The sequence below is a fragment of the Centroberyx affinis genome, unplaced genomic scaffold, assembly GCF_046629955.1.
Source record: "Centroberyx affinis isolate AG114_WGS23_722 - 3 ecotype Tasmania unplaced genomic scaffold, CSIRO-AGI_Caff_v1 ptg000552l_1, whole genome shotgun sequence".
Classification (NCBI taxonomy): domain Eukaryota; kingdom Metazoa; phylum Chordata; class Actinopteri; order Beryciformes; family Berycidae; genus Centroberyx; species Centroberyx affinis.
Genome location: NW_027279196.1, coordinates 104,617 through 126,811, shown reverse-complemented (window position 1 = coordinate 126,811; position 22,195 = coordinate 104,617). Strand labels below are relative to the sequence as shown.

Here is a 22,195-nt window from a genome sequence, read left to right as displayed (position 1 = left end):
GACTGTTAAACACTTCTGAATGTAACACTGACAACATGAAGTCAAGAATGTTTTCTAGTCTTAATGAATGTTATTGATTATTGGTGTAAATGTGAGATGGAGTGATGTACCAATTTGTTTCATTAAGTATTTGTTTTCCACAATAATTGGACCTTAGGGAAGGATATTTGGCATTTTGTTAGATATCCAATAGAACCCATCTAATGAATTATTGTATTTTTCATATTTTGATTGCCATCTTGGTTGTCATTCAATTTAAGATGTCAATACTTATGTCATACTTGGTATTGTAGGGAATGATTATCAGTGAAACAATTTCATTTATAGCTGTATCAATTAATTTCTAAAATGTTGGAAAACAGCAATTGAACAAAGCAGCCAAGGAAAAATCTGTGTAGGTGTATGTGTAATGTGAAAGGTAATGTGTGTTTGCAATTAGTCAGTGTACTAGTAGCTTTCTGTGAGTGTGCAATAGAAGGTGTGGAAGGTCACACTGTTGCACAGCTTGGACTCCAAAATGTGTCCTGTGGTCTCAGTTTGAGCTGTGATGTTGACATGCCAGTTACATATCTTCCCCATTTTAAATGCCTTGACCTGGTGCTCAAGTGTACCTAATTGTTTTCCGCACTGCTGTATTTTGCTTATATTTTCTATTGTTCCATATATAGAAACTAGTCACTCTCCTTTGTCCTTTTACTGGTTTGAGGTTAGATGTTAACTTAAATAGTATCTGAAAATCTGAAACTTTTGTAGTCTTTGTCTAGTCAGAATCCATGTCCAGTGAACTAGCGCTAAATATCTTCCAGATTCCTGACATCTATGCTCGCTTTGCTCATGAGGTTTGATTAGCCAGCTGCTGGCTCTGATCTTAGATCAACAAAGGAGTGCTCCAAAGAGGAGTCAATGTAATGAAGATGATACCTGAAGGCCAGCAATATCCCTGTGCTAACGGCTTGGCTTAACCCGTATGCAGGATCCTTGAATATAATCACATGGTGAGATCTGGAGTCTATGGGCTGTATGCCAGTCCCAAGCTTGCTACATTGTTCTCAGTTGGTCCATGGGGACATACTGCAGTGTACTGAAGCTGATGAAAACAATGAAAATGTCTTTCCACTTCACCCCGTGCTCTTACTAAGGTCATTGCCAAGGTTGCCACTGGAGGGTTTCCCCCCTCCAGTCAAGATGTGAGGATCCCTGAGATCTGGGCAGAGACCAAAAAAAAGGTTTCAAATCTTTTAAAAACTTCATTGTTCAACTTTGCAAGCATCGAAATAGCCTCAAACACCAATACACCAACCAAGGGAAACTATACAGTATAAAGTACATTTAAAGTTTTTCAGATACTTGAAATGCGTTGTCTTGCCCAGATCTCAACCACCCTCCCCACAAGCACACACACACACAGTTGTACTGCAACACCTCGTCCACCATTACAGAGCGTCCAGAGAGATTCTACCAACAGCCAAGAAACAGCCTTTATCCCCATGTCTCTACACTGTACAGAGTCCCTGATTCATCTTCTCAGGCCTGTAACCAAAATGTACAATATGAGGACTTGGGCATAATGGAAGAAAGTGGATGAGAGGAACATTTTTCATCATTTATAAGGCATGCAAACAAATGCTACTAACAATCAACAAAATGTACAGCTGTGAGCACACAGTTTACTCTGACTATTTCTTTGATCATGTTTGTTTTACAGAGTGTCAGCTGGTACAAACAAGCAATACAACACAATGAGTTATTGCTTAGGCTTAACAACTATCATCAATAATGAAACATCTTATTTATTCAGCAGGAATAAATCCTTGTATTGAAAGAATCCTTACAGTATCTTGGGAGACTGGCCACAGTAAAGCCCAGTCCTAAGGATGATTATTGCTGATAAAACATTTGGCTGCTAAAACCAAACACAAACCTAGATTGCCATAAAGTTTGTTAGCCATAAGAATGAAAATAAATTGGCATGTTGATTCCACACTGTATTAGTATCTTATTCAAAATATCAAATATGTTGTTTCACATAATGTCATGTCAACAGAAAAGCTGAATAAACGACAATGTCCAAACTCGACCACTGGGTGGTGCTGTAAAACGTCTTTTTGATTTCATTATACCAGGAAGAAATAAATAGTAACCAGCTCATATACATTTAATATTCACATAAACATTGACTATTTTTGCTATTTACAGTTCCATATATACATTATAGTGATGTGCAAGACTTGGCAGTAGTGAAGCACTATTGGTGACCCTAGTGCAATACCAAACAGTAAAATGTAAGCCCCACAAATTATAAGTGTCCTGTAACAAACATAGATTATTATTAACATATAACAATGCCTCGGGTGTCATAAACCCCTTGGAATTGAGGCACATTGAGGTGATATAAAATAAATATTGTGAGCAGTTATTCATAGATCCCCGCTACACTTCATTTGGTCTGTTGGGGGAAAATGATTATTTGTGTTGTCCTCCAAATCTTAAAAGTACAATACAACTGAGCCTACCTTACAACTAAAATCACAAGTTCTGTTAAGTCCAGTTATGTTACAAAAAAGCACATGAAATGGCAAATCAAATTACAGTATACAGTATACACAAGGTAAACACTGAATGAATACATGAATACACACAGTCAAAAGGCCAAATGTGACAGATTTGGAGACTCTGAAGGCTAAATACACCTATTACACAACTACAATCAAACTAAACTGCTATGAAGGAAACAGCTCTATCATGTTCCGTAAAACAGGAAGCTGCCAGTTCAAACATTGTGTGTGGCGTGAGTTAATATGGTGGTCACTATGCTGATTTATGTATCCAACATTAAAAAACATAAACAAGTCACTTTCAATTTTGTAGGGACTCAGTTTGATTCCATAAGTTTGACATTTCATTTTAAAATTTTGATTTAATGGGTAATTAAAATGTTTGCTCTATTGTAGTCCATTCCTCAAAAGGAGAAACATTTTAACTTCTTATTTTGTTATTCATAGGTAAAGTACATCAAAAATTCATTTTCATAAAATAGTCCATTGTAGTTATTTGGAAAATACATGTATTTGGAAAATAATCTATATTGTTCTTAAAGTGCAATAACATCCTTGACAAATGACCATATATATATATTCTGGTCTTGGATTCACCACAGAGTGCTGCTAGGACCAAGACAGTGTGAAAAACAGTTGTGCTGATTCAGAACAGTGTGACTTCACGGGCCCATGTGGTCACACTGTCACATTGTGTGTGGTAGTGAGGACAGTACTTTGTGTTTTTAACTGTTAGCAGCACGATCGCTTTTTCTGCGAGGGGCTGCTGACCAGCTGGACCGTCTTCTCCTTCTCTCGGTCCTCTTGCTCCTTCAGAATTCTAGGAAACACAATAAAACATAAAGATGTAAAAGTAACAGGAGTAATATAAACATATGGTTTGCTAATAGAGTGAATAAAATACTTTTCTGCTCATTTCAACTGTATTTCAAATTCAAATTCAAAATCAAATTTGCTTTATTGGCATGAATGTCACAACAACAATATCTCTGCTTTAAGTACACAACGTAAAGTGAGTACATCAATAATATTGTGAACAATATCAGATATTTTCATTAGAGTGATGTTATGTGACCGCTTTGTGTTGTGCTCAGTTAATAAGAAAAGGCCCCATTGTGCCTCCAGCAGAGAACAAATTAAATATTTGGCTCCCAATGAATTGCAGCACAGACCACAAATCCCAGTTTAAAATGTGTTCAAACAGACGGTTGTTCCATATTTGGTCTAACACGGTTACTGCCTTTTGTTTTTCTGTTGCATAAAATTGCCCACAAGGGCCACTACTTTCATGGATTCTGCTCACCTGGCCAAATGCACCATGGACTCCACCACATTGTGTCCGGAGCATGCACTGCACTCATAGAAAATCAACTGGCAATCCTGAAAGAGAGCCAAATGATGATGATGGCTATGATTACCAAAAAAAGAGAAAGGGCTCTGTGATTGGAACAAGCCGTGTGTCTGACCAGCTGTTCCTTTTTCCACATTGATCAAGTCAGGCCTCTCAAGTAACATTAAAGTAAATGCTGGACTAATGGCTGTGAGAGCACTATGAAAAATAAGAGCATCTCTCATGTGACGACGGTGGCTCACGTGGCCCTGGCCAATCTCCATAGAAACTACATGCAAGACACCAGAGGGATAGGAGATGGAAGAAAAAAAAAAAAAAAGGAGAAAGATGAGGATAAAAACATCTGCAGAATCAATGTGGGGTTGCTTGTACATGTAACTCTTAAACCCACAATTTTGTTTCTTTTACTTATTCATTTAGAAGATGTTTCCACTTTGGGACTCTGGTCTGATTGACCATAAACCAATGCCATTAGTACAGAGCCTGGAGATTAGCGGGCGAGACAGACAGACAGACAGACAGACAGACAGACAGACAGACAGACAGACAGACCTTGGCTAGTTTCTCGCCCACTCCACCCTGGACTTCTCTCACACTCTCCTTGTCTGTTTTATTCCCCAGGAGCATGATGGGTATGTCCTCGCCTGCGCCTTCCTATGAAGGGAGAGAAGAAAAAGAGAGAGATGGACAGAAAAGAGATATGATGCCTGTGTTAATGGAGTCCATTAAGACTCGAGGACTAGACCACCAGTTCCCCTGCTTGTTCTCGGCTCCCCAGGGCGAGGCCAGCCAGCATGTCATAGACCTAAGAAACATCACGCTTAAAGAACATAGCAAGTGGCCCATATACAGTATGTTCTCTCTACATTAATCTACTGGTAAAAAGATTTAATGGTGCATATTTAAAATGAATGTACTCTATTTCTTAGGAAGGCGACAGTCAGAATCAAAACATGCCAAGTGAAAGTTTTATTCCCCCCTTTTAGCTGTTATTGTGCTGCTCAATATTTTCTCTGGAAAGTATATTGTGATAGCGCTGTGTGACATGTGTGATAAGGTGTCTTACCTGTACGTTTGTCAGCCACTGCCTGACAGCCGTGAAGCTCTGCTCATCCGTGATGTCATACATCACAACCACGCCGTCAGCCTTGCGGAAGAACTGCTTAGTGATGCTGCGATACCTGAAGAAATGGAGGAGGAGGCAGACAAGGAGAGAGGAAGTGTCATATCATGTTTTCAGTGTTTCTCAAAAAAAAAAATCCCAGAAGACTCCTTGTGTGCTTTATCTGCCAGCTGCTACTCTAATACTCCAGAGGTGAGACACAATGTTTATAAATGAGAAACTGTTGAGGTGCATTAAGTTCAAGATACTCTGACATTTCATTTTGATAGAACGGATAGAAAGTATATTATTTTGAATGGAAGTGAGCAATCCGAACTAAAGTGACAGATGAAGGACCTTATCAAACTGCCACAGCCTACAACAGTGAATTAGAGTTATAATGTGAATATACATGCTTTGACTCTTAAATGTGAGAACCTCTTTGCCTTCACCTCATGCATTGATGCCTCACCTCTCCTGTCCTGCCGTATCCCACATCTGCAGCGCCACCTGGCTGTTGTCCACAGTTATTGTCTTCACACTATAGTCTATGCCTGCACATACAGAAAAGACATTGTTAGTCAGTCATTCTGGTTCTTAAAATAAGCTACATGATGTCAAAATTTACTAATGTATACAAATCTCAAATCTACACAATGATTTTAATTCATATGATTGCTACATTATTTTTAAGGTATCAAATGTTTAAAACAAGACAGTTCATACAGAAAAGGATATGCTCTGTTGTTTCTATCTATCTGTTGTTTTCTGAATGAACTCTGATTTGAGGGTTTTATTCTGGATAGTCCCCGAACATTTTGTTTTCACCGGGGTATTACAGGACCCTTGACAGACAGTGTGACATCACAAGCCTTTTCATGTGATGCTGTCTGGCCAGAGTGATCTCTGAAACATATCAGGTCTACATACAGAGGTACAACAGTTCATATTATGGTTCTAAATTTTAAGTGATTACATGACATACCCTAGTGCAGTGGTTCTCAAACTGTGGTACGTGTACCACCAGTGGTACGTGGAGCGCCCCCTGGTGGTACGCCAGATGACTGGAATATTTTTGTACTTGGACACTTTGCTTTGATCAGAGGTGGTACTTGGTTCAAAAAGTTTGAGAACCACTGTCCTAGTGTAAACCATGACACAGCGGGTCATGATATACACTAGGATAATGTATAAGAGTAAGGGGGTCACAACATACTATGTGTATAGGCCATTTAAAAGTCTATTCAGCTTCATATTGTGACCTTGCATTGCTGACACTGCTCCCTCAGTCTAACTGAAAAAGGCATTTGTAATCTACTTTCCACAGTGATAAACCAATTGACACATTTAAGAGCTGAGTAGGCCAACACAATGAGGGGTGAGAGGGCCTGTGGTCAACCACAGGGCTTGGTGTTTAGATGCCTTCGTTCACAGGAACTGACATGGGGCTTGCATGTGTGTGTTTCTACTACTTACCCACAGTAGCAGAAGTGCCAGGGTAGAAGCAGTCATCGCAGAATCGCCTAAGGAGGGAGGTCTTTCCTACACTAGAGTTCCCCACCAGAACGATCTTGAAGAGGCGGTCAGGTGGCAAGGCAGCACCCTCCTCCTGAATAAACAGAGAGATTATGGGAGCAGGGATTGGAGGGAGGTCATGGGAATTCCCATTGAACAGTCACCGAAGTGGCTAAGTTCTTTGTGTGGGGTAGGTTACAGCCGGGTCACACATACTGCACATAATCATATCCTCTCGCTGAGAAACTCAACACCTGTCTCCCCCTTATCTATTGCCTGATTTGACTGGAAAAAAGGAGTCTTGAACATACTGTACTATACAGACTAACCTGGGTTTATAAAAAACAAAGTCAAACAGAAAGCTGTCAAGCTAACCTCAGAGGAAAAGGGGAGCTTTCTGCATTTCAAAGAAACAGTCATGTGTAAAGACAACTTACAGTAACTTTATTCTTGCCCTCTTTAAGCATTGGTCGCAGCATTGGTTTGTATTCACAAACAAAGTCACCATTATTCTATATCAAGCATCCCCTTGTGTATACGAGGGTCACTCAGTGCACACAGGCTTACATTTAGGCTGGTCTCCTTGCCAACAGGCTGACCCCTAGGAGAGGTGGGGGCGTCCCTTTCTCCCACATTTCTCTCCGGCTGTTGCTGCTGGGCAGATGACGAAATAGGGAAGATATCGCTCATCACTAAGTCTATGTTCTCCTCCTCGTCTGCGGCCTCCTCTCCCTCGCTCCACTCCCGGAGCGGGGTTTGGGCCTGACAGCCGTCCTGGAGCAAGTGGGGGAGGTGGTCCTCCTCGATGGAGATGATCCTCTGGAGGTGGCCTCTGTGGGCTGGAGGTCTGACGTCTATCGTCTCCTCCTCCTGGCAGGAGCCGTTCACTATGCTCTGCCTCTTGGGGGCCAGCTCCTCCTCATCCTCACTACAGATATAAAGAGACACACTACAGTTACTAATTGGAACTAAACAGACATCATACATACGTCTTTATTTCTGAAAATTTTGAAAATGAGGAGGCATCACATATTAATGATGTAAAAATAAAGGCCTGTCAAATACATACAATATTTTCCATTTGACACATTTTTTCATATATTTTATCAAAACATAAAATAAAATAAAATAAAATAAAATAAAATAAAATAAAATAAACATGTCCTCACTGTTGGACTGTCAATATAAATATGGCTTCAACAGAGAAGACTAATGTAATTTGTATTAAAAGCATTCCTCAGTAATGGTTTACCTTTTGAAGATGCTTCTGTTTGTGTGTTTCACAGTATTTAGTAATGGCCTCTGGTTCCAAGCTGGTGTTTTCTTAGAATTTGGTTTCTGTGGAATCAAAATATCAATCATTTTTGTATCAGATTGTGGTATGAGATCCACTGACTGGGGGGGGGGGGGTTCTGGGTTCTGGTGATCACTTTCACCTATTTTTGTTTCTACAATCCTACAAACAGGATACATTTGGTAGATGCAAGAGAAATTCAAATAATCCAGTGAATGCATTCTGCTGTTGCACATAAACACATACCTGATAGCACATATCCCTTTCATCTCGTAAATGTTTGTTCATTTCCCTGGATATGACAAAGAAATATATATATTGAAGACAGACTGAAAACATTCATTTTTTGGCTTATTATGCAATATTCTATCATGTTCATTTTAAAATTATTTGGCCTTGTTGTGAAGTACTGTTTGCTATTCAGCACTTGAATGAGAATCAGCCCTGATCTGATGGATCTGATCATGTGTCTTGCTCTCCTTCCCGTTCATGAGGAAGGTCTCCTCATGGGTATACATGATACGCCTGGAGGCTAAAGGTTAGAGAAGTATCTGCTCTGTGCTTGAATCTCTGGACCAGCTATGAAAATATTGGTAGGGAAGTGAGTGCATAACACTCTCTGCTCCCACAACTATGTTGAAGAAGGCACATAACCCCCAGCTGTATCAGGGGAGTTGGCCAGCAGTAGAAGACTGTGAAATGAGCAGCTCCCAGGTAGAAATGTCTGTAACTAATAGAGTGTTAAGCAGAGCATTTCTGAAAAGGAGCTTACACGCTCAGCAAGTCTTCTTGATAAACAACTTTTGAAGCTCTGAAATTTGTCAGTTTTGCTTTGCAATGTGACCATTCTGGAATAAAGTGAATTGCCAACAATGGTGTAATTGTACATTTTACATTTGTCACAAAATTATTGGTACTTTTTCACTAAATTTATCAGCAGTGGCAAACTTTTGGTGGTCTATTTTCACCCAAGTGAAACAACAACCTCAATAAAAAAAAAAGACAAACACTAGACACTTTCACTGTCACTATGATGTTCTAAAAATACTGAAGCACTGTTGCAGAGTATAAAAGCAATAGAACACTTGCTGAGCACAGCACAGCGTGGGCTTGCAACTAAATCAAATCGTTATGCTATTCACAAGAACAATATCCATGTCACTTTTCTGTATATTGGTTAAATGGTTTAATGCCTAAATAGTTCTCTGCAGTGGGTCCATCTGTACCTCTATTACTCTCCTGATCCATACCTCAGCAAGTCCAGTTGTTTTAGCAGGCTCGCTCGCTCTCTCTGCAGCCCCTCAGTCACTCTGTACATCTCCCTGTGTTGAACAACAATGTATTCGCTATTACAGTGGCTGTGGGAAACACTCTGTGACTAATCTGACATGTGTTCTAGTTACGCTTTATTAAAACCTGGTGAGAAAATTCAAGTTTGATGATGATAACATCAAAGTGGATTAGGCATCGTTTAGTCAAGGTTCATGAGACCATGCAGAGAAAGGCAAAAACAACTAGAAATATCACATCAGGGCCTAAGACTTACAAACAAAAACGAATACTGATGTATATTTGACAATTATCAGGCTAAATTTCAGTGGAATCATAAGCATATAGACACATACAAATCATCAGGGCACTTGCAAGCAAAATGGCTATCATTGCTACAAGTCTATCTTCATGCCTGTCAGCTTTACCAAGTAATTGATTTTTGCAATTTTGTTGACATTGGTACCATCATAACAGGCAGGCTAACAAAAATACAAAATAGATTTTTTAGCTTTGGTTCACTGACAATACAAAGATGAAGGGAATTTATGAACGGGGTATGAGTGTGTACCACACTGTTGTGTTTTCCTGCCTCTCTATGTGTATGCAGCAAATACATCGCCCTCTTCTGGACACAAGGAATGTGATTGAATCCTGATCACAAATTAAAAATGAGGGGCCAAATAAGGAAGTTATAAGAAGCCCAGGTAAAAAGAGACCCGCTACAACTCACATCTCCTTCTCCTCGTGGAGGCGTGAGGACTGCTCCTGCAGCAGACTCAGCTGTTCCTGTGCCAACATCAGCTCTTGGCTGGAGTGTTCCAGGTCCCGTGCTAACTCGTCGTTCGTCTGCTTCAGCTTCACATTCTCCACCTTGGTCACATGCTGCTCACTGTGCAGGTCCTGGCACTGACACTCCAACTGGAATGTCAAAAAACACACAGAGGAAGTCAAGAAATCTTCAGGTTTTATTGCCATGCCAAACAGAGTTGGAAATTGTTTCAGTGCAGTCTGCACTAGGGTTAAACGCATTTATCTGGCCGATATTATTGGATTATGTACATTATTAATATCGGCCAGCCAGCGTCATCCACTTCAACTTCAGTCTGTAACACCGACAATGACATTTCATTTTCTTTGCACATTTTATTTATTTAATTTTTCAATAATAATTTCTGCAAATTAATTCTTCATTACAAACTAATTCTTCAAAGGCCTAATGTATCCTGGAGTTTCACCTACAATTGAATAGGTGGGGTAGATCACCCTGCAATAAATCAGCTGCTAACTCATAGCACACTAATTCAACTGAGAATTTTAGTGTCAGATGGTCTAAATACTGTTTCAGAGGCTTTTTCACTCTACCAAGATTACAATTCTGGGGGAAAAACTGAATATTTGTCATTTTTAAAAAAAAAATCATAAGATATTGGCTATCCGCAGCTTCAATCCAAAAGTATCAGTACCTGTATCAGCCCTCAAAATCCCATATCAGTCAAGCGCTAGTCCACACTCAGGAACAAGAAATCCTCAGATAATTTCAGGGAAAATAAGAGATACAGTCCAAGGGAATACAGTAAGAAAAGGGGTGTCAAGTGGTTGTTTCTAGGTTTCTTAACACTCCAAAGCTTTAAGAGACATTAGTGGGGATATCAAGGGACACCATTAACAGATGGATGATTGTGAGGTTAAAATTAGCCACAAGCAAACACAATCTGATAATATTTGATTAGAAATTACAAGAGCCATTTGAACCATTGTGCTCTGAGCTAAGTCAGATAGTGTGTGGCTGATGAATGTACAATGACCATGATAACCCAAAGTCAAAAGATGAATATGATGTGATTAAGAATGGCCAACACAGACTAGGCTGGCACATCTGTGAGGAGGAGACGGCATAATGTGAGGAGGACACATAGATAAAACTACTGTCCGACAGCAGTCTGCCTCTAAATATAGACCACCATGCTGCCTTTGAACCACACACCCCAGTATAGATACAATAGGGAGCGTTAACCATGCTAAATGCTTTTAAGTTGTGCCAGCCTATAAACCAATGTCTGCATGTCTGCTCTGGTAAAGAGGGGGCATTCAACTGCTGACAAAGTAATTAGAGGTGCTAAGCAGCTCTGAGGAAAAGAATGGTCCTTGTTGACTTGACCAAAATTAATTTATATTCACTAATTAGCCTTAAAAGCCTGAGTGGATTTCTGTGAATAGAGTAGTGACAGCACCTATTAACATCCATCAGTTTCTATTAAGGCGAGCTGCTGCTGCAACAGAAACCCATTGGAGAAGCATTGGTTGGATGCCTGACACAAGCATTTGATAAAACTGTCCGAATAACACCTCCTCCTAATTGCGTGTTAATGGAAAACAAATGGTGCTGTGCAAATCAATTAACTTGTGATGTAACCCATCTTGGTTGCCAATTTTTTCACAATAGTTAGATTGTGGTTATGAGTATGTGATGATGCCATTCTGTACATTTCTGTCTGTAAAAAATTAGGTGTGACACAAACCTGTGCAGAACAAACCTTTCCATGGCCATAATGTGGGAAGTGAATGCAGCCTTTTACGAGTTAAAACTGTATATTGAATGTCACTCAAGGATGTTTTATGCTACACATATTGTAGAATTTCTATTCTTCTAATTTCTAATTTCTACTTTTTTATTAGCTTTATTATAGCATTTTGTTACGTTGTTTACTGTGTCTCAAGTGTGTTCCTACTGTGACAGTTGAATTTCCTTAAGGGATAAATAAAGTATCTGTCTATCTATCCATCTGTCTCTAAGTGGGAGGCGCTTTTTCTTGCTTTCACTCACCCTCCTCTGTTTCTGGAAGAGGTGCTCCAGCTCTTTCTCCTTACTGGAGAGCTGCATCTCCAGGTCTTGACTGCGAGACAGGAACCGCTCATAATCCTTCAGTATAGGGAGTACAGAGGGAGACAAGAGGATGAAGCACAAGGTGAGGGGAAGGTGGAGATATTATAATATGTGTCAGGAACAAAGAGAGAAGTCAGTCACAACATTAGTAATAGGTCTGTACCTGCAGCAGAATGCGGTCTTTTTCGTTTTTTATTTGCTGCTCCATTTCCTCATATAGGCGCTGGATCTCATCATCATGTGTTGCTGCTTTCCTGTATGGTTATATTCAGATATGAATATATGGAACATTATGTTAATTGTGTGTGTGTATATACATGTGCATATAAACCAATTCTGTTTTGGTTTCTGCAATTGTTTACTGTGGGCTAGAATTAACACCATTTCACTCCTATTGCTCAAACGTTAATCTTTGAAGCGCTCAAAACATAACAATGGATAATACCAGTATGACATAACTACATGAATACAGTTCATTTAAATGATGGATGCACATTAATTAGAGAGCCACTTCAGAGCTCATCATCAATCTGGCCAGCTTTAGTCAGCCAAATACTCCTGTGTTAATTCAAGAGAGCTCTGAGAATGGCTCTAACAACCCCTAAGCCCACCAAGTTGACTGGTGATCAAATTTTTTTTTGTACAGGGGGCTTGTCACAACCTCAGTACCCTTATCCAGTGATGTCCACACTCCATCTTACATCAATGATGTATGCATACTAAAAGTCTCATTGGGAATAGTTTCAAATATAAGTCTTACTTTTTCTCTCACAAAACACTGACATTATCAGATTAGACACCTCCGCTAGGTTAACTTCAATTTAACCACAGTGCCCCATCATGATACCTGCCACCTGCCTCTTTCAAAAGTAATTCCTCAATTCCTCAATTCCTCAATTCCCTACATCTTAAAAATAAGCATATCTATTGATGCACAATTCCCTATTATAAAGAAAACTACACAAAGATGTCCCTTGACCTTTTGAGAGCACTCTCCATCTCCCTCTTCTCCTGGTTGGCCTCTTTGATCTGGGAAGTCACTCTGGCCAGGAAGTCCTCAAAGTTGGATAAGAGGTGTGGTTCATCCCGGCGCAGCTGGGCCCACAAACTACGCACCTCACCAGGACTGATGGGATAGGATGAGGTGAAACCAAGTTTAGTCTCACTGTCAGATGTCTTTTTTTTTTTTTTTTAATGACATGTACTGTCTTTGGTATGAGATTTCAGTAGGTAGTGCTATCCTTTTACTAAGAAGACAATGTGGTGAGGATGGGGAGAAGTTGAACTGTGCTTAAACGACGGGAACAAAATGTTACAGTGGGTTCTGTGAGACTAGGCCAAGGTCAATCACACACAATCAGACACACAAAGGGCAGCAGGTAACAGATGATAGTGGCTGTCTGTTGGCTGAGACCAGGGCTTTGCTTTTATAAAAGGCAACCATTTGGCCAAGATGTTCTTAGCCTTAAAATATCCATTCACTATTTAAAAAAATAAAAATAAATCCACTTTCGTCATGACAGCTTCAGTGAAAGCTTTTGTGTTCCAAGGTCTCTTAGCCAAGCATTGGCAAAGACAGCAAAAGCTGCATTCTGAATTCAAACACTGATTTAAGTATTGACAACTTAATAATGAACTTCTACAATAAATAAAAAATCTACAATAAAACAAAACTGCATGATGAAGGAATTCAGAAAAACCTAAGAGAGTAATTACGTTTCTACAGGAAACAATGAAATGTGCCTCTCTACCTTAATGGAACAAGTCAAACAAATTTCTGGAAGACTCTTCTACAATTACTGATCCTTAACTAAACTCTGAAGTGAATATCAACTGAGGTTAGTGCTGCACAAAGTGATCTGATCTAAAATGTCAGTATACATCTCCAGTTCTAACCAGGTAGGCGGAAGTCAATAGGATGTACTTATCAATCTGACATCCACCTCCTCTACGGTTTACTTTTATCGAGTTGCAGTTGTTTGCTAAAGGTGAGTCTAGTCATGCATTCAATGGGGGCTCTGCTCTATCTCTTTCTTCCTAACATGACGATGGCTAAACAGACAATAGCTGGAGTTACTAGTGAAATGTTAGCATTGTGTGAAATACCTAAGCAGAGAAAGTAATCTCAGTGATGATGATTTAGGCAAGGCTGAGCAGGCTTTTTAAGTGTGATGATTTTCTGGAAATGACAGAAGCTTCCTCTCAAATCCCAAGGTTTCATGCTGCATGTATGTGCTCAAACAGAATATTATAAGGAGATCTGAATATCAAGGCAGTCACATTCTGATACATAGAGGCAGAGCATGGACTGCTCAAAGGGAGAGCACAGAGAGTGGAAACTTCCGACTCTTGTTTGGATTGCACAGCTGATTTCAGTCTCACGCTAAGTCAACAAAATTATTGTGTGGACAAAGGGTTCAAAGATATGAGGTAGACCTCACAACACACAGGCTAACAGACATGCACATACATATGTGTTATGCACACAATCACAAGCAGCACTCACTCTTCAAAGACGTTGCTGGCTCCTAGGCTCTCCATAAGCATGCAGAAGTGTTTCTCCTCTTCATCCTCACTGGCTGCCAGTCTCTCCTCCCACTGGGTCTGGTACAGGGCCTCCGGTGAACTCTTACACATGTTTGTTTCCCCCATCCCCTCTTCTACAGAAATCTTCTGGCCAAACGCAAATTCACCTAGAAAATCGAGATCTGAGGTGCACATTCAGAGCAAGACTAACACTATTGATGATACTATAAATTGTGTTTCAAGCACAAAACGGATTAAAAAACGTACTGAAGCCAGAGGAGAACTCGCCGAGTGTGAGGTACCCATTGCCGTCAGAGTCCAGGGTATCAAATACATTCTCCAACTCATCTGCACTGAGAGGGAGCTCTCCATTTAGCCTCTATTTAACAAGACACAAAGCACAGCTGCTATTGACAAGACCAAGGACATTAACCATACTGTAGCTATAACAACTGCTACTTGAGACTTGTAAGGAGAGTCATTTGCAATGCACATGCAATGGAGGAGTTGATGGTTCCTCCCTCTATAGTAGTTCTGTGGCCAGTTGCAGTTAGATACTGCTCTAATAACGTAGAATGCATGTCACATACCAAACATCTTTAATCCATTTGCTTGTCTTTTTTAATTTAATTTAATTTAAGTTTGCTGCGCATTAGGGCTGAACGATTTTGAAAAAATATCTAATTGTGATTATTTTGACTGATATTGCAATTGCGATATGATTTGCAATATTAGAGGGAATGATAATTTTTACATCATTATTCTCATTTTCATTGAAAAACGTATTAAAATGATTATGGTGTGATTTTTGCGGGGATCTGTACCAAACAAAGATGTTTTCTTAAGTCTGTAGAATATGATGTGTAGGCCAGGACATCTCTGCAGCACGACAATATTTCATTTAAAATGGTATTTTGACACACATTTCGCCTTTAACAAATATTGCGCCTCCTGCGATTTGAAAATTGCAATAGGCCATATTGCAATTTCGATAAATTGTTCAGCCCTGCTGCGCATGCACATTATTGTTCAGTAGCACACTGCTTCACACTCATGCAGTTACACACACTCACACCTGGGAGCTTCCCAGTGTTTTGTCAACGGCCCGTCGACTGTATGACCTTTTGAGTAGAGTTAGATGCTTTTTGAGAAGTGGATAGTGACACTTGCTCCCATACCAAAGGTTAATCCAGGGGGGTACCAGAGTGAGAACCACCCAAAAGACATTCTGCCCCTGACAATAAACCTGAAAAGCCAACATAGCCACACCTTTGTAAGCTGTGGAGGCTTGGTTTTTGGTACAGTGTTTACACTGCTCCGAATGTTGACTGAGCCCACCCATAGTATCCAGGGTAGGGAAGGGACAGCATCTAAGACTATCAGCTGCTCATTCCTTGTAAATTCTGTTATCTAGGCAGAACATATCCCTTATGTCAGCAATGTTTAAAGTGTGCAGAATTTTAAAGCTGCCCTGTTGGTCATGGTGTGACAGTTATTGTCAAGACGTGAGCATCAGCAGAAAACATTGTGATTAAAACATTTACACAAAATATCTAGGCAGTTGTTAAAAGATACTGCATATAGGATGCAATTGATTGTAAGCTGTACTTCTTACTTCAATTTCTTATGTCATTTACAACCTTTGATGACAGTTGCCTGTAAACTATTACATATTGAAACCCAAAATATAATAATTTTTAAAATATGTTTTAAATATTTTTATTATTATTTATTTTCATTTTCATTTAATTTCTTCCCCTCTTTCATCATAAGGAGAGACTAAAAACACTGTACATAAATTGCATATAATTATGTTTTATATATTATATTATATGTAGGACCCAAAGCTGTACAGAAAATGCAATTCGATGCACTGCAGTGTTAGGCTATATTATAGAACAAACTTTCCAGTACGTTCACAAATTGTCATCTGAATGGTGAAAGGGAGAGGACCACTGTCCAGCCAGCCCTCTAATTTCCATCCATTATCATAAACACTGGATCAAAGCTGTCTCTCTATAGAGATATTCTTGTCGGAGCGTGAGCCTACAAGTGCTTCATCAAAGGATTACCCACAACAGGGATGAATATCCGAGGGGCAAGTGAATCTGCACAATAATGTGAGTGGAGGAGCTGCATGACAAAGCTTCCGCATGGCATCCTGTGCTTGGCTCGCACTGTGGCTTGCTCTCGGTCTCTTTTATGCCATACTGAATAAGAAGCACATGTCCTATCCATGTCCTGTATCCTGTTCAGCATCATTAATGAGCGCACAAACAATCCCTGAACTCTATGCCCAGCCTGGCTGAATAAGCAGTTGTTTGGCCTTAAAAATGAGTTCAAATCTAAGGTGGATTTGCTACAGGTGTTCTTGATGTCTACATAAACGTGGTGTGTCCACTGTCTAGGAACGGGACCAAACAGTACTGATATTCCGTTGATTGATTAAAAAGGAAAAAAAGGTATTCTCCACAAGTTATTAAACTCAATATCAAAGGTGTTTTTTTTAATTTCCAGGGTATTAAATGCATCTAATTGATAATTTGATGATTGCTTTGTTGAAGTAAAACCATCTAATTGAATTTAATTAATTCCTTACATGAAACAAGGATCAACCTTCACACACTAATTTAAAACATTACAGCTCAATAATGTAGGTCCATGGCAGCGATCTCACCTGCATGTCCCGTCGGGTGATGAAGCCCTTGTCCTCGATGTCGCAGATCTGGAAGAACTCATGGGTTTTCTCCAGGATAGTGTTATGTCCCCCGTCCCCATTCTCGCTCCTCCGCCAGTCACTCTCACATCCACCAGCCTCTTCGGTGCTTCCGCGCCGGTGCCGGACAGTTCGGGCCACTGTGGTGGTAGTGGTACTGGTAATGGCACAGGTAGCAGTAAAAGCTGCCATGGTGCTTGTGAGTCTGTTTACGTATGCGTCTCTCCCCTCCGAGTCCTTCACATGAGCCAGGTAGAGGCAAAGGAGTGGAGGGAAGAGATCCAGGAGAAGTGGAGCTTCAGGCTGCTGTACATCAGAGGCTTTCAGCAATGTCAGTGCTTGTCATCTCTTAGCAACCGCCTCTTTAATTAGTCGATGAAGCCTAGGAGAGAGACAGAAGGAGAGACTTCTGTTTAAATAGGTCTAAAACCCCCCCACAGGGAATATACTTTATGGTTGTACTATATAATGCAGTACTCAATGTGGTCTTATTTATTTTTAATTTAATAATGAAGTTGTGCATCAAAAGCATGTTAAATTCCAAAAGAACATTATGTCAAAAGCTAAGTATGAAATGCATAAAAAAAACTTTAATCATCATCAATCATAGAAAAAGATGAAAAAACAAATCATGGCTATATCATTTACCATCATCTTCAGCAGTTGAATCAATCACACATTAAAAGAGCAGGCACTAGAGAATTTAACTAGTGTATTTACGCATATCAGATACAGATATCAGACGGAAATCATAATACAGTTTCACTCAGTTAGGCTGTACCAGTAAACCAAATATGCCAAGAGAGTTTAGAAACATCCCATGAGTGTATACAGAAAGCAGATGGCTACATTCAAAGTTATGGGGTTATCATGATCTTCCTTATTACATTAAGTAAATTTAAATATTCATTGATGTTAATAAAAAGTTAACAGAAGTGACACTGCCTAACCTTAACCATGGATGATCTAGCTACCTCATCGGGTAAGCCACCCTTTCTTTTCAGACACACACACACACACACACACAAACACACACACACACACTCTTATATAATCAGTCTGCTCTAGATATGGTTGTACATGTACACAGTGTTCAACATGGTCCGCTGTGTGTTGTACACCTGCAAAAGCCCGCTGCTCTCCTCTTTCCTTCAGCGACCACGACCCCTACGGCCGTTGACAAGCAAAGCCAAAACTGAAAGAAAGTTGTGGTATGACTGCAAGGGTCCCATCTGCCTGGAAATATTGACTGGTATAACCCACACAGTGCAGACTGTGTGTGCGCTGGTTTGGAAGACTGCTCTCCGGAGGCTGTCGTACACCATGAGTTGGTTTATTGGCCAAGTCGATTCAGGAAGAGAGCATCAGACAGTGTATCAAATGACCCACACAAATATAGATATGTGGGCCTTGAGTAAGACCGACAGACAGAAAAAACAGAGAGGCAGACAGGCCTCAATCGCACACACCCACATACACATACACATACACATACACACACACACATACTAGGGCCCCTTCTACCTCCAGATAAGTACAATCGTAACTGCTCTCACCAAACTCACAAAAGCAAATATCTTATTTCAGAATTCAAATGTCTTCTGCAATAAGTATTTGAATACAATTTTAACTAAAGATATTGCAAACACTATAGCTTCAATTGTTTATTTTTACCTTAGATATTCAAAGCCATATTTGACACCATACAGAATTTGCTTCCCCAGTAATGAAATAAATATTTCTATTAAAGTTGTATAATTAAAATATTTGGTTTTGAGAGGGATAATTGAAGAAGAGTCTAAATACTTAAATACCAGTCTCAAAATGCTCTCTAAATTATCCTACTGTATATCAAATATTTGACATTTCTGAATACAAAGCTCTAACTCTTTGTCTACACGTCATGCCTGCAAGTTAGAGCTTAATCATTGTGCAACATAGAGCAAGCGTGAAAAGCCTCACGAGGAAAGTCATCAACCCACAGCAAGCGTGGCTTGTGTGTCAGCATGACAGAGGAAATAAGAAAGGGAACTGAGGTGAATTGTTGCTTAGAAAGAGAAATGAGGTCTATATTATGCACACACTAATACTAGCTACATAATATTGCCTAATCTTTAGAGACTAGCTTATTGGCTAAAAGCCATAGAAAAGTTTATGGCACTTAGCAATAGATTTACATAAGCGATTAAGATAATTCCTTTGTTGACACTTGGCATGAGTGTGTCGAGACAGGTGGCCAGTGACCTACGATGAGTAAAAGGCTATCAGACAGGAAAAAATAACATACAGATGGCTTAGGTCAGGAGTTTCCAGCCTTTTTCATGTCAAGGACATCCAAACAGATACCCGTTAGGCCATGGACACCCATGCTGTCCCAAGGACCACTGACACCTGAGCATATGTTTACCATGATTTAATACAGAGCTGTCTGTACTGTGGGTAGGGAGATAACCATGAGGGAGGCAAGCATTTGATCAAAATAGTCATTTGTGATCAATTTTAGGGAATTAAATTATTAGAATTGTGAATTTAAACTACACCAATGAACCCCCTCTTCTACTCTCATTGTGCTAAATTTTAGTTAATGAAATAAACTATTCTTAATTTTTCTGAGAATCCCTGGACCCCATTTTGGGAACCACTAGGCCAGGCAAATCCAAACTTAAGTGTTCTCCTGTAAAAGTCGTCCATGAGACACTGTTTTAGTGTTTCCCTCTCTAACATAAGCTAGGAGTATGAAATTGAAACTGAACAACAGTTCAGGCAGGTAAGTGTAGCCTACTGCTTTGCATAGAGTTAGCATATCTGATTTTGGGTTTGACATGAAGCAGTTGTTAGAGCTACAGGAGCTACTAATGGCTGAGCCCAACAATTTCAAATAGAATGTTATGAATTGATATATAGACCTAGTTTTTATGCTACAGAAAAATACAACTGTATTTTAAAAGCAAAAGGTAACAGATGTTCATGTAACTCCACTATGAAAAAGTCAACTTATGCGAATATGGTTCACCAGGCTATCCAATCTTGTTTCTATAGTCCTATGATACAGTCACCAATTAAACACACAGACACAGCGCACAAGGTGATCAAAAGACATGAGCTTCCCTAGTCTACCTGTTTATAGAGGTCACACAACTGTCATATATATGCTACATTCTATAAGAGGAAATTTACTCTATAGTCCAGGACCATACAAAGACAACTAATTTGTGGCCTTGTCATGACCACAAGAGGCAAAGACTAGCCTGTATTCATCATCCTCAAACAGAAATCTCATAAAATTAAAGGTCACTCTTGCTTGTGTCATTTTTCATAACGGTCATATGACTATGTTTGTCCATTGTCTTGACAGAGAGACAGAGCCAATGTCCACATCCTGGCCATGACATAATCTAGCATAGATCTACGAGCTGCACAAACAAAGAGTTGGTCATATCTCACTCCTACCTCCGTCAGCCTCTGCTTTGCTGAAGGTATTTCAAGTTAAACAGGTCAAGTCGCCAAATGAAATTCACTGACTTCCTGGAGAGGTTATCAAGGCCATTTCCACATACAACCACAGTAACTACACGGCTACTGTAGCTAGTCTTTGAACAACTGCAGTTTGCCAAGTAAATATCAGTAGGCTAACACCTGTCGAGGATTTCACTGCTATAGGCTAATAGGAATGTCATAAAAATAAACAAAGAAGCAGTCTTGTGTGTAATAAGCTAGCACATAAAAATACATAAAACAACAACTGAAAAGCTTGTGACTAGCAAAACAATAGAATAAGTCAAGCGCAGACAGTGCCAGATTCCAGTTTCAAAGAAAACACGTGTAACAATAATATCATCACTTCCTTCCTGATACTAGTCTTCAGGCAAACTTATATTTCTATTGTGAAATTTCCTATGACAGATAAAGGCTCCGTGTCACTGAACCACTGTGTAAATACACCTTTTACAAACAAAGCAAGATGACTACTAAGTTATCGTTAGCTCGAAGCCACTTGCCTAAGATAGTTACGCCGACGACAGCAAACAGAAGACTGGCAAGATATTTACAGTGCGTACACACAAAAATACTCGATACGTACCAGTGAAGGAAAATGGTAATTCAGTAGAGAGACTATGTTTGGATGGTCTGTATGAACCTGAGACTCCGCTTTCTGTGAACTTATTGTTTACAAAGTATCAACTACTAAGTGCAGGAATTTGACGGAGCACTGACTGGGCAAACTTAGGGGGAGGGACTTCGACAAGACATCGTTTGTAGCCATAGCAACACTAACAAGCGGAAGTCTCCCTCCTTTTCAAGATAGCAGCAGAGAGCATGGAGAGAGTGCTCTGCCTCTCGTCCTGTTAGGCAGACTGGATCGCTTCTTTTTTGTCTTTTCGGTCGAATATCTTTTTTTATTTTATTTTATCAAAATAACGCAATGTTTAAGGTTTTAGTAAGCTACTAATAGAATTGTGACACATACATTTCCCTTCTGAACTCAGGCCAGGGGGGTAGGTAGCAGTGATAGTACAGTTCTTTGATGATGATGATGATGATGTTGATGATGATGGTGATGGTTGTGACAATGTTTCACGATGTTGCCGACCTTGGCTAACTATGTCGATTTTATTTTGTTTATGATGACATTGTCGGTTATGTTGTTTACATAAAGCTGTTGTATTTACATATTCATGTTGTATTTATATTGGTGACATGTTCTTGTAACTGATGTCCTGGAATTCAGCACGTTATTCTTGTTTTATTTGCGTAACACTTTGGCACTTTATTTTTGTATGCAATTCTTTGCCCTCCGGGGACAAATAAAGTTGAAAGTTGAACTCATAGCCTGCAGTTGCATCCCATATAGACAGAGTATTTTGCAGAAAACTGTGGCAACATCAGTTTTCCACTTGAAAGCCATGATACCTTTGAAATGCTTATGCAGTGCAAGTGGTCTGTCCACCTTGTTTATTTCAGAAACCATAGATTTTAAGG

General features: G+C 39.7%; 1 protein-coding gene across 1 annotated transcript; it reads right to left on the bottom strand.

Moving 5' to 3' along the window:
- Positions 1 to 1,619: 1,619 nt before the first annotated feature.
- On the bottom strand, positions 1,620 to 21,419 carry cracr2aa (calcium release activated channel regulator 2Aa). Its single transcript, XM_071518112.1, has 18 exons — positions 21,297 to 21,419; positions 17,177 to 17,597; positions 14,767 to 14,878; positions 14,480 to 14,666; positions 12,953 to 13,099; positions 12,137 to 12,227; positions 11,914 to 12,009; positions 9,820 to 10,007; positions 9,068 to 9,139; positions 8,064 to 8,109; positions 7,776 to 7,861; positions 7,091 to 7,451; positions 6,485 to 6,617; positions 5,481 to 5,562; positions 4,973 to 5,087; positions 4,459 to 4,560; positions 3,859 to 3,935; positions 1,620 to 3,375 (listed from the first exon to the last, which is right to left on the bottom strand). Exons 2-18 carry the CDS (start codon positions 17,405 to 17,407, stop codon positions 3,288 to 3,290), a joined length of 2,214 nt encoding a protein of 737 aa, XP_071374213.1. The 5' UTR covers positions 17,408 to 17,597; positions 21,297 to 21,419; the 3' UTR covers positions 1,620 to 3,287.
- Positions 21,420 to 22,195: the final 776 nt, after the last annotated feature.